This window comes from Diachasma alloeum, unplaced genomic scaffold (assembly GCF_001412515.2).
Source record: "Diachasma alloeum isolate Michigan unplaced genomic scaffold, Dall2.0 Dall_scaffold_00782, whole genome shotgun sequence".
In the NCBI taxonomy this organism is placed as follows: domain Eukaryota; kingdom Metazoa; phylum Arthropoda; class Insecta; order Hymenoptera; family Braconidae; genus Diachasma; species Diachasma alloeum.
Genome location: NW_021680912.1, coordinates 422051 through 434101, shown reverse-complemented (window position 1 = coordinate 434101; position 12051 = coordinate 422051). Strand labels below are relative to the sequence as shown.

At 37.8% G+C, this 12051-nt stretch overlaps 1 protein-coding gene across 1 annotated transcript; it reads left to right on the top strand.

The window, feature by feature from the left end:
* Positions 1-1757: 1757 nt before the first annotated feature.
* Positions 1758-3769, top strand: LOC107044659. Its single transcript, XM_015266609.1, has 3 exons — positions 1758-1769; positions 1842-1894; positions 2713-3769. Exons 1-3 carry the CDS (start codon positions 1758-1760, stop codon positions 3767-3769), a joined length of 1122 nt encoding a protein of 373 aa, XP_015122095.1.
* Positions 3770-12051: the final 8282 nt, after the last annotated feature.

The following is a 12051-nucleotide window of genomic DNA, read 5'->3' as shown; positions in this document are numbered from 1 at the left end:
AACGATCGGTCAATGATCAGGTGTGAGACGAATTGACGTGCAATTGTAGCATTCATTGTTGGGGGTTATCACTGGCAGGAAAATTTCACGGAATTTTGAATGACTCTGGCAAGTGAGAGACACTTAGAAAGCTACCAATGAACGAACAAATTTCGTAGAAAAACAAGGCGAATTCGCTGTGAAATTCTGGTGGTTTCTATTGAGGTTTCTATTAGTTTTTGGCGTCGGGACTTTTTCTTCAGTAGAGATGGTCAATGAGTTTGATTTTTCTGTACAATTTATTCTATTGAGATCATTCCTAAGATTCTAAGGTTATTATGTGGTTTTTTGAAAATAAAAGTAAATAAAAATGGAGTGGGACAAATTTTAATTTTAATTCATGTCGAGGAATTCCTATAGAAAATGTCTCAATAAAGAGTTGTACAGAAAAACCCAGCGAATTTGCTATAAAATTCTATTGAATTTCTTGTGAACTTTCGATTAGTTTATCGATTGTATTGAAAAATTACGCGACTTATCTGCGCTTAAAAAAAATGTTCAATGGAAAATGTTCTATAAAAAAATTCAATAGAGATCGATTATTTATTCCCTTCAAATATTTTCTATAGGAATTCCTCGGCTCAAATTTTCCAAGTTATTTGTTTGATTTTTCTTATAAAGAGAAGAAAAATGGCGCAAAATATTTTTTTTTTATTTGAGAATGAAATTCTACTGTGTTTCTCTGTCAAATCTTTCGCGGAATGCGTCAAAAAATCGGCCAAAAGCTAATGAAATATTCAACAGAAATTCACCAGGACTTTCCATCACATTTTCAATGTTCCATGAATTTTTTTATGCGTCCAAATCAAGCGTTTCTCCACAGCTGATAACACAAGTTGGAGATCCGAGTTGACGCCAACGACCGCCACAAAAAGCGTCGAACACGGTAACGAGAGTTAATCCAATGCCACCTTACTAATTTTACTAACGCGCTAAGAGGCAGGGATTTTCGTTCCACCACTCGTGACGTTTACGGCGCCTCGTCAAAAACAATGACACGAACACCTGTAACGAGCGTGCAGTTATGTCTCAATTCTCCTACCCCAGATTTCCCTTTTTATTGTAAAACAATCCTCATGTGCAGCCGTGAACAGGCGAAAAAAACGAGAACGTCCAGCTAGGGGAAAAAAAACTTTCTTTCCACTCTCGTCCTTCACGGGCGAATATTTTACCGATTTCGATTCCGCCTATTGGCTCTCGTAGAAAACTAACATTTCTAGTTCACAAACTTCTTTTTGCTTTTCCCTTCTCACTGCAGGGAGAACGGTAGATACACTCATTGACGATCGGCTAAACGACGGCCAGTCATTATAATTTTATCGAGAGAGAAGTTACCGGTTTGGTGGTGGTGAATTAGTTTGTGTGGGTAATACTGGATGCCTAATGGGGACTTGGGTGGGAGGATCCCCAGTAGGGTTGCTTCTTTTTATTCATCTATAAAAGCTCTGTGTCCAATCTAGGAGACTGGCAATGCGTTCTCGACTGTCGGCGGTTGATACTCGATTTAATCTCAGGCGTTCACTCAGCAGAAGGCTTTAAACTGGGGCAGACTTCTTTGGCATTTGTTAATCTCGTTTCTGTCGAAATGCTGACTGTGTTGTTCGATATTTCCACGGCTGCTGGTACATGCTAACGAGTCAGTACTGAAATTGACACTTCGAGGGCTGAAGGGATTCGGGGATTTCTACTCGATTGGACGAGCGGAACAGGCGGGCGAGATGCGTTTGTTGGTGAGTCAATTTACGGGCGTAATGAGGCTTTCTGAAATTACAGTTTTGTGAATGTTTGTTTGCAATTTTCAGACTGTAGTCGCTTGGGTCCTGGTGACCTGCGGTCCACTACTGGCTGCGGGACAGTGAGTACTTTTTAAATTGAGGGGATTCTTGGTTTTTGAATCGTTCAATCGCTTTTTGATCGGTGGATAATGGTGAGACCCATTGGGCCCTGTTTCCAGGCATTCTGCACTGATTTTATTATTTAAGCTTGGCACACTGGCATTTGAATCTCGTTATTGACTCGTTAGAAAACATTTTAGTAATCTGAAAAAATTTTAATAATCTGAAACAATGAATTTTCCATCAGGTTAGGGTGGGGAAAAACGGACACTTCAGACTTTTTTAAAATTATTCATAACTCAGAAACAAATCGATCAATTGAGCTCAGTTTATGCTCGCCACAAAGGGAAAGAATTGTTCTTTTTACTGAAAAAAAAAATTATTACATTTTATCAACATTTTAACCCCTCATTGACATTTTAAAAAAAGTCCAAAGTGTCCGTTTTACCCTAACCTCCCCCAAAAAAATCGTTTGTTCGGAATCGTACCAAATTTATTCAAATTCAGAATTTTACCAGAAATCGAACATTGTCAATGATTTGTTCATAAATAACGAATGTTTAAAAAAATAATAATTCTGCGCAAAATGTAATTTTAATAACGCTGAATATTCACCATTTTTCTTCAAATTTTTCTCACGCAATCTAATTTCCAAATTTCATGATTGAAAATCGTTGAATCTACAGTGCGGTCTTAAATAAAGTGGCTAATATTTTCTATGAAATTTCTCCCTACGTGATCCTCTGAAAAAAATTTTTTAAATAAACCAAAAAAATGCAGTTGTTAAAAAATTGAGTTATTCCGAATGCCATTCTAAAGATTTATTTTTTCCTTACAGGAAGAAAATGATATTCGTCATCCCGCGGACAGTCCGTCGTACCCAAACCCCCCCGTGGCGTCACTTCACGCGTCCCCCATTCCCAAAATTCCTGAGCAATGAATTGCCCCCGCCCCATGGTCATTCCCCCCCGCACCCCAAGTTCCCCTCGAAGACTAAATCCATTTTCTTCAATCAAAACCCCCGCCACACCGACAGCTTTGATCAGACCCCGGACAAGGTGAATCACGTAGTGATTCCCCAAGGTAAGGGAATCACTCATGCATTCGGTAATGGCTACATACCCCACGAACCCATCAGCGATCCCGGCTTCCCAGATTCCACTGGCACCCCCGAGCAAATCGAGCACAATTCCCTGAATTATTATTCCCACCCCCAAGTGACTCAGCAGACGGACAACTATCTCCAGCACTACGAGGAGGCTCATCAGCATGACAATCAGGACAGAACAGATAATCAGAGAGGGAAATATTTTCTCCAGAAAAATCTCGAGAAACCATTCAACAAAGTTGTCTATGGAATTCCCAAGAAGCCATATTTCTCGCCCGAAAGTTTCTACAACAAGGATAAATCAATTTTGACAGCGGGGGGAGTCTCGGGGGGCAGCAAAGAGCCAATTGTTCTGCGAGATGGTATTGATCTCAGTCATTACCATAAGAAGCTGGCTGAGCTGGCCAGCACCTGGCCCGGGGGCTTGCACGCGTCACCTGCATCTGCGTTATCGACTGCTGCTCATGGTAACATCCCCGACGTCGGAGGGGCGTCCCACCAGCTCTCGGGTAATTTCCAGCCGAACACCTTCGGAATCGGCTTCCTGTCCTCGAACCCGGAGGCCGAGCAGCCAGGGTACGCGGTCCAGGAGGACGTCCAGGAGGAGACCGGTCATGACTTCAGGACTCAGCCGATTCAGACCGCGCCTTCGCCTAATCCTCAGGATGCACTTCAGGCCGGGGTGCCCCAGATTCAGTTCACCATTTCTCCAGACCCCTTCATGCCGTCCCTTCAGTTCCCGGCGCCACAGGGATTCCAAGGAGTCGCCGAACATCTACGAGGGTAGAAGATTGTTTTTTTTCACTGCACGTACTAAAAAATTTTGCGGGGACAGCTTGAGGAATTGATAGATTGTTAACATTTTTTTTTGATTTATGATTTTTCACGGGGGGTTGTTGTTTATCTGGGGGAAACAATTGAGGTTTTTGTGGGAAGAAATTGTCGAATTTTCAGGGACAGGTTGAATTTTGGAATTAGGGAATTGAGCATTAGGATTCAATTGAATTTTCGATGGATTGAGAATTTAGAATTACAGGTGTCTGAGTCGATCGGGAATTTCATTGATTAATTCAGACATTCGCAGATGCAGCAGTAACAGCAACAACAAGTAGGAAATTCGTTATAAATCAGGAGTTTTTTTAATTTCAAGATTTTTTAACTTGAATTTTATTCCTCATGGGGAGTCAATGGAAATGAGCTTTTTTACTTTGGAAAATCTTTGAGCTTTCAATGACAAATTGAATTTTTTAATTTATAGAGGAAAATGAACATTCACTTGAATTTTCAATGGATTGAGAATTAAGAATTGTAATTGTCTGAATAGATCGGGAATTTCATTGATTAATGAAGACATTCGCAGATGCGTCAGTAACAACAACAATAAGTGAGGAAATGCTTTATAAATCAGCGGTTTTTTTAATTTCAAAATTTTTTACCTTGAATTTTATTCCTCATGGGGATTCAATAGAAATGGGTTTTTTTACTTTGAAAGATCGTCCAGGTTTCAATGACAGGTTGAATTATTTTAATTTATGGAAAAAAATGAACACCATGCAGGGAAATTCCGCATAAATTAGTCTTTTTAGGAAATCCAACTCAAATTCTACTAGAATTCTATTGAAATTCAAAATTCTATTTCCTTTCTTGCGATTTCTTCCGCAAGGTTCAGGTATCGGTTAGAAAGGAATTCATAGATCCTGATGTTTATATATTCCGTTCAGATTTTCCCTGTGGAAAGTCTCGGGAAATTATCCAGATTCTTTCCTCTCTATTTTGTCATATTTCTCACGACAAAATTCAAGGAAAAGGACTTGAAGAATAAATACCTGAGAATTCTTGCAGAAAAAATCGTAACAGAATGACTTGCATCCAACAATCAGCATCGATCGACTATTCTCATTAAATATCTATAAAAAAAATCACACACAACCTTCAGTAGAAATCAGCAGAAAAATCCAATTTCTACAGAATTCCCTGTGAAATTTTTTCGTACGTGTCCGTCGTGCTACCAAAGCTTTCTGTACAATTCAGAGTTCCCTACCCCCTCGCCATTCACATCTAAACTTTGTTGATCATTTTGTTAGTTTACACATAGTTCGTTAGAGACTGCTCATTTTAGATTAGAAACCATGTGATAACTCCTAGATCCGACAAGTAGACCCGACAAGTTTTCCCGTAGCTCTCGTATTTTCCTGTATTTAATTACCACAAATTTATTTGTGCAACAAATGTACTAATGATCGTTATCACTGATATCCTACGTTGAGTTGTTTTTGCAAACCGAGAAAAGCGATTCTCCATCGACTTTTATCACGGTCATGGCCAGCGTTCATGCCTCACACATCAGTTATTATCGAATAATTGCTGGTGTGTACGTGGCGTACCTTCAGCGTGTGTATCTCGAGTACCCGCTCATTCTCTCGCGATATCGTAGCACTTTCACTGGTGGAGCCGATGACCAGTTGAGCGTTTGAAAGTCTAGAAAGTTCGCTGCAACAAGATGATCCCGCATTCGCAACATCTCGGTATTCACGCAGAATATTTATAATGCATTTATTCATGTGTTTATCGAGGAAAATTTCTTCATCATTAGCATTAGCGATTTTTTAATTTATACGATATTTAATGACTGATTTATATTCTGTGGAGTTGACAAAATATGACGGAAATGAATTCAGTGGATTATTAATCTTAGAGATTAAGTAGTTTAGGGAGCAGAGAGTGTAATCTTAATGTGAACGATTATAAATCTATTGATGTTGATACTCAATAAATCTTTATGATGATGAATGTGGACTTGAGATGAGTGGATTCTAATTTAAAAATGTCTTATGGATTTTATAAAATTGACCTCGAATAATTAACGACTGAAATTTTCCCATTTTTTTAATTTTCAATGTATTTTCACTAGCTTCAAAATGAAATGTGAGTCGCTGGAATCGCCAATTGGTCATTTTTTATTTGAAAACGCAGGTAAGATAGATATGAATCCGGAATTCAATGTCATTCTCTCGAGAATTACTATCGCACTGTTTAAAATAACAATTATTTTCCAATAGTTCTCCTGAAAAATTTTGCACTGATAAAATTCTTTACATCAAATGTTCGTTCATGAGAAAGTTTCGTTATCGTGAGAAAGTGCTTTCAATCTGACACTAATGAGAGAATGTCTGCATCAATAATTCGTTATCCGTAAATTTTTATCTTTCCGAATGATCATTGATCGACATGAGTATTCATAGCATTCAGGAATTCGAATCGATAATTTTCTCCACGATTTTACTTTTAATTTCTGGTTTTACGCCGAGAAATCAGGGGAGCGCAGTTAACACGTGATTATCTAAATGCTAAGTAATGAGATATTTAGGGATATTATCCCCGTAGATACTTTTTTCATTTGCAGAGTATTTTTTCAAGCGTCAAAATGAGATGTGAGTCCCTCAGATCGCCCCATTTGGTCACGCGATATCGCCGATTAGGTTTCGCCCCTCTCCCGGAATTATTACTCGATAAAAATGATTGTTAATACCTGACATTGCTGAATGGGGGGCCGAAGAAAGTGGAGAATTCCTGACCATGAAACGATCTCGAGGCCAGCTGCGCGCTCTGCGGCGTGTGTACCAAGAAGGACAGAGACGCGTTGTATGGTAAGTAGTCGAGCCCGTATTCGCCAGACGCGAACTCCGCGAAAGGGAAAAGAGGGAGGCGATAGGTGGGAGAGGAACAAGAAGGAAACAAGCCTCCCGGTGCCGCCACAACCGGTAAGAAAGGCCAAGGAGGAATAAACTCTTCTTCTCACCACGACATCAATAAAGCGGATACGTACAACGGTGGAAAGGGAAGGTGGAAGTGTACTGCAGGCAAATGAACTCGCGGAGGCCGAGAATCCGGCGTTCTTCCACGTAAAATGAGGATTAAAACGCACTTCAAAATTTTTAGCTGAAATTTACTGTACATTATCTTGAATTTTGCCGCTGAAACTTCCCGTACATTCATTGGAAATTTTCGTCACATTCCATCAGACTGAGAGAAAATTTCGTAATATGTAGACCATATTTACTTGAGAAAAAACCAGTTACTTTTCATTATTTTCGTGAAATTAAAAATTTCATTGTTCTTTCCCTCAAAATAGAATTTAAGGATATCCAAGTGATTTATTCTTCTTTGCTGGTGGGAGATTGATGAAATAATTTAAAAATTGCAATTTTTGAAAATTACGAGCATTTGTTATGAATAAATTATAAACAATTCTATTCGGAATCATAAGAAATTTATTTATTCAGATTTTTTTTTCAATTATTTATGTACAAACAAGGCATGTTTAAAAAATAATTCTGTGCAAGACGTCATTTGAATGAGGCTTAATATTCATGATTTTTTTCAAATTCTTCTCACGCAATTCAATTGATAAATTGATGAAAAAATCACTAAAAACTGTAAATTTCCAAACATGTGAGAATAGATTCTTTATATCGAATATTGGTTCATGCTTTTGCTCAACTTCCGTTAACGCGAGAAAGTGCTTTAAACTTATGCGAGAATAATAATTCCGCATTTAACCACTAATGAGAGAATTAATGCAACAATAATTCGTTATTCGTGAATCTTAATCTTCAGGAATGATCATTGATCGGAATGAGTATTCATAGCTTCGAGGAATTCGAATCGATTATTTTCTCTCCACGATTTTACTTTTCATTTATGGTTTTATGCCGAGCAATCAGAGAACTGCAGTTAATCCGTAATTATCTAAATGCTAAGTAATGATAATAAATGTGCAGTATTGAGATATTTCTCACATTTGATTGCACCTGTTATATTATCCCCGTAGATACTGCATTCAAACGCCACTTTTATGACTCTCGGCATCGCATTGACCCCGTTATAAAATTTGCTTTCTTGATGAATACGACAATGCTCATTATCGTGCGTTGTGCGTTTATGTTCCAGTTGTAAACGGCTTTTACGCATAATACAGTTGTATTCTGTGAGATTCTCACTGAATAATTTACACAATTTAGAAATTTTTGTTTGAATTATCCGTGTAAAATCGCGGAAATTTTCAACAAGTGATATTTTAGGAAATGTTTAAAAAAAATCACATATTTCGTTCGCGCGGAGAACAATTAATGTGAATTTTAGAGAAAAAATTAACGCAAAGAGTGAATTCTCTTTCTTAACATCATTTTTCACAAAATAAATGGTAAAATTTCGTGAATTTCTGTCATATTTTTCACTGGATTTTTTGTCTAGTTCATTTTTTTTATAATTCAAGAAGAAAATCACATTTTAATTCATTAACTGAATTTTTATTCAGCGGAAATTAGAAAGAATGAAGAAAATTCCGTCGAACATATTCCGCAATCCTAAATCAATTGAAAATTCAGCTAATTTTTGTGCCTAATATTCATGTTTAATGAAAAAACTGAATGAAATTATAAAATTTCATCTCCCAGACCGCAAAAAATCATTGTCCCTCGCAACTCCTCCACCAAAATCTCAGAAACCAAAACAAAAAATGTTCAATCTCCATTTCCGGTGTGACATAAAGTGGCGGCAATTAAGTCAAGGTCGTTTTGGCGAGAATAAACAAAAATGACGCGTAGACGCGCCTAGAAAGGTATCTCCTTTCACGCACGCACTCTCCAACTCAATTTTACCGCATTATAAAAGTGCAAATTCACGATAAATAATGATAAAAGGAATGAGAGGTTCTTCGGTCTTATCCAATCATGTGCCCCATGACTACTAATGCCGCTATTAAACGATCTCAGGGGACTGTGAAAGGTGCAAAGGCCCAATAAGTGGTATAACGTAATGACAGGTTCATACACCTCAGTGCCAAGGCCACCCCGGCAGACCGCTAGAACCACTCCACTTCCGATTGGACTGACCCGAGCATTACGTTTCCTTCCGCCCCTAGAAATGAAATATCATCGGTAGCAAAAAAAAATTCCTCGATGAGAAGTGAAAGTCAAGATCGCAATGATAAATCAGTCTGAAACATTGAAATTCTGGGTACGTCATCCAGATATGTTTTTTCGCCTATTGTTAACGATTTTTTTTCCCGGTAATTGCATAAATTGATGGAACAGACGAGCAAGAAAGGGAAAACGAGGTGAGAGTGGTGGAAAGGGCACGTGTGGAGTCAAGAGTCTTCCTCAATGCTCATCCCACGACTGCAGGCACTTTCTATTTCCTCAGAATTTTTCTGATCGCGGATGAACTGGAGGTGCTCGTTGCCGCTAATCGAAGCCACGAAATTTTGTGGAATTGAAGGGAGTTTTGTCAATAGCTCATTTCGGAGGCTTTCTCATCCACATGTCAAGATTGACCTTTTTATATTCAACTTGGATGTGATCTTTCACTTTCTTCCGGTTGGCAAATGCTTCATTGCTGTCGGGGAATTACCTTTGAAATTTTTAGTAAAAAGTATTGACATTTTCAACATTTTCTTTAGGGGGAATTTTCATACATGTTTTTACTTTAAATTCTACTATTTTATTTTCAATTCTCAATTTGTTGCTAATTAAAATGAATGTAATGTTCAATTTTGAAAATGAATTTGAAAAGTCAAACTGTCGTGAACATTTGTTCACGATTGAATATAAAATACTCAATTTTGGTGACTTTCCAGGATTAATCGGAAAGTCCGTGAATGATTTGAAATTAAATTGAATTGAAATTCACAACATTGAAAATATTCATGCAGCTATCAGCTGATTTTTTTCAGGTTTCTCAGTTATTCAATGACAAGTAATAAATTATGTTTTTTAAAATAATTTGCTGAGAAAATTAACGGAAATTGTGAACTTTCGTTTAATTATTCAGTGAGAATTTATTGTCACTCGAAAAATCAGCAAAATTCAAATTGACGTGACGAAAAATTGACGTAAACTCTAAATATTTCCCTCGAAACTATTTGAATTGACAAATTCTCTCCGAGACTTCAAATTTTCCAAACCTCCCCCCTATTTTTTACACCGCCAAAAATTCGAGTCAAGTTTATAAATGAGTCCCGCCTGAAATCCCAATTATTCAATTACCCGCAATATCGAGTGTAATAATTGCGGTTTTCCAAGAAGATGAGAGGAACCTGATGCCGTTGAAAAAACAGGTTTACATAAACCAGATGAAATGGATCTGCAATGATAACCGATGGAAAGGAACGAACCCCTACGAATGAACCACACGACATTTATGTTGGAGCACGAGCCGTGTCTCTATTATATGGGCCATTTAGCGCCCCCTGCAAACAAGTAAATCCCTGCAAGCAGCACCTGATAAACAGCATAATCCGGCAAAAATTATTGCCAGTTAAAATCGAAAGTGCACGTCCCTCTAGACAGCTCTCAATACTATTTCGAGTGATGGTGATGATTCAAAAGTAATTGACGACACGAGCTCCCAGTTATTGACACAAACACAAACTGTCTAAGTGCTCGGAGTGACTCAATTTTAGTGGAGATGGAATAGGTCTAGACACGCAAGTGCATAACGTAAAAGCCCCTTGAGCCATTTTAATCTGTATCATTATGTGGGAACACGTCTAGACAGAACGGCGTTTTCCTTGGATCAACAGTTCCAATGATTCAGTGGATTTCCGATTGAATTAGGCGCCAGCATCGGCACATCCGCTGGAAGCTCAATCTGCGATTTCCCGTCCGGTAATTCGATTTAATATGACGTTTTTATTCCGAGACTATGAAATATAGTGAAAAACATACGCGGAAGGAGGTATTTTTTTGAATTATTTTTTATTCTAGAATTTTTCGATCGTTAAACCGTGAATTTCGCGATTCAACGCGGGTGAAAATATTTAATAGGAAAATCTTTCGCTTTCTCTGAGAAAATTCATTAAAAATTATATTTTTGTCACCGATTTTTATTTTTCCAGATGAATTATTTCCGTGAGCTTTTTTCTGGACGGTATTTTCGTTTTTTCGACTGTTTTTTTGTTTCTTATGACGAAATTCAATGAGAGAAACTCGTGAAATTCACCTACAAAAATCCCAATGAAAAGATCAACACCTGTTGAATTTATTCAATATAATATTTATTGAAAACCCTACGGTGAAGTTGCATAATTTTCACTGAAAATCGAAGCAAAAAATAAAATAGAATTTTTTACACAATCTCTTAATGAAAATGAAATGTTTCGATTGAATCTTTTATATTTATTCTTGATTCAAAAACACTTGGAATATAAATCTATTGTTCAAATTCCACAAAAACTCGTCATTGAAAAATCTCTGCGATAATAATTCCCTGAGAAAGTCAACGAAAACTGTCAGTTTCACTTCAATTATTCAGTGAAGACTAGGAAAAATTAACGCCATGTAATGACTATATTTTTGAATTTTGAATTAATGAAAATTCAGTTGTTCTTTCTTCATATTCAATGAAAAATTCAAAAACGAAATCATTTGAATTGTCTTGAATTCCCCCTAAATCGACTTCAACGTCAGTCTCTTGAAAAATCATTGTGAATTCTACGAAATTTCAATGTTTTTTTACAGACCAGCTTTTAAATTCGCCATTTTTTAAGGTCTCCTGACTTCTCACGATGACAAAACGTCATGCGAACTCCAATTACATAACGAATGTTACAATTTCAAACGCAAATTTTTTTCGCCTCAACACTAATAGTCCCGTCAATGAATGAGCAAAACGCTAATGACGAAATGCTGTCTCGATATTGTATAGGAAGCCCGAGACATGGCAATGATCAAGTTGAGTGGAGAATGCCCGGAGCGCGAATTTCACTGGCTGTGGGTCACGGCCGGTAGTGTGGGGCTGCACACACCGCCAACACTCACATTTCCTCCTCGTCTTCCGCCGGCAAAATCCCTCACGAGAAACAGGACAGGAACGACGATCACTCGGATATAATCATTGCCCCCACTTCCTCAATATCGTTTAAGAGCCGTTCCTTCCCTTCGACTCATTTTCTCACTGTCTGGGATATATAAACCGGAGGTTGACTTAAATATATATGACAGTGAGCATCCATCGGGTGTTGGGTGCTGATCTAAAAAAGAGGATTGAGAATTGGCAAGACGAGACACC

Bases quoted from the DNA above. Each gene is read 5' to 3' on its own strand.
- LOC107044659 (XM_015266609.1), top strand. The intron at 1,895-2,712 runs GTGAGTACTTTT...TTTTCCTTACAG, and splicing joins CCACTACTGGCTGCGGGACA to GAAGAAAATGATATTCGTCA.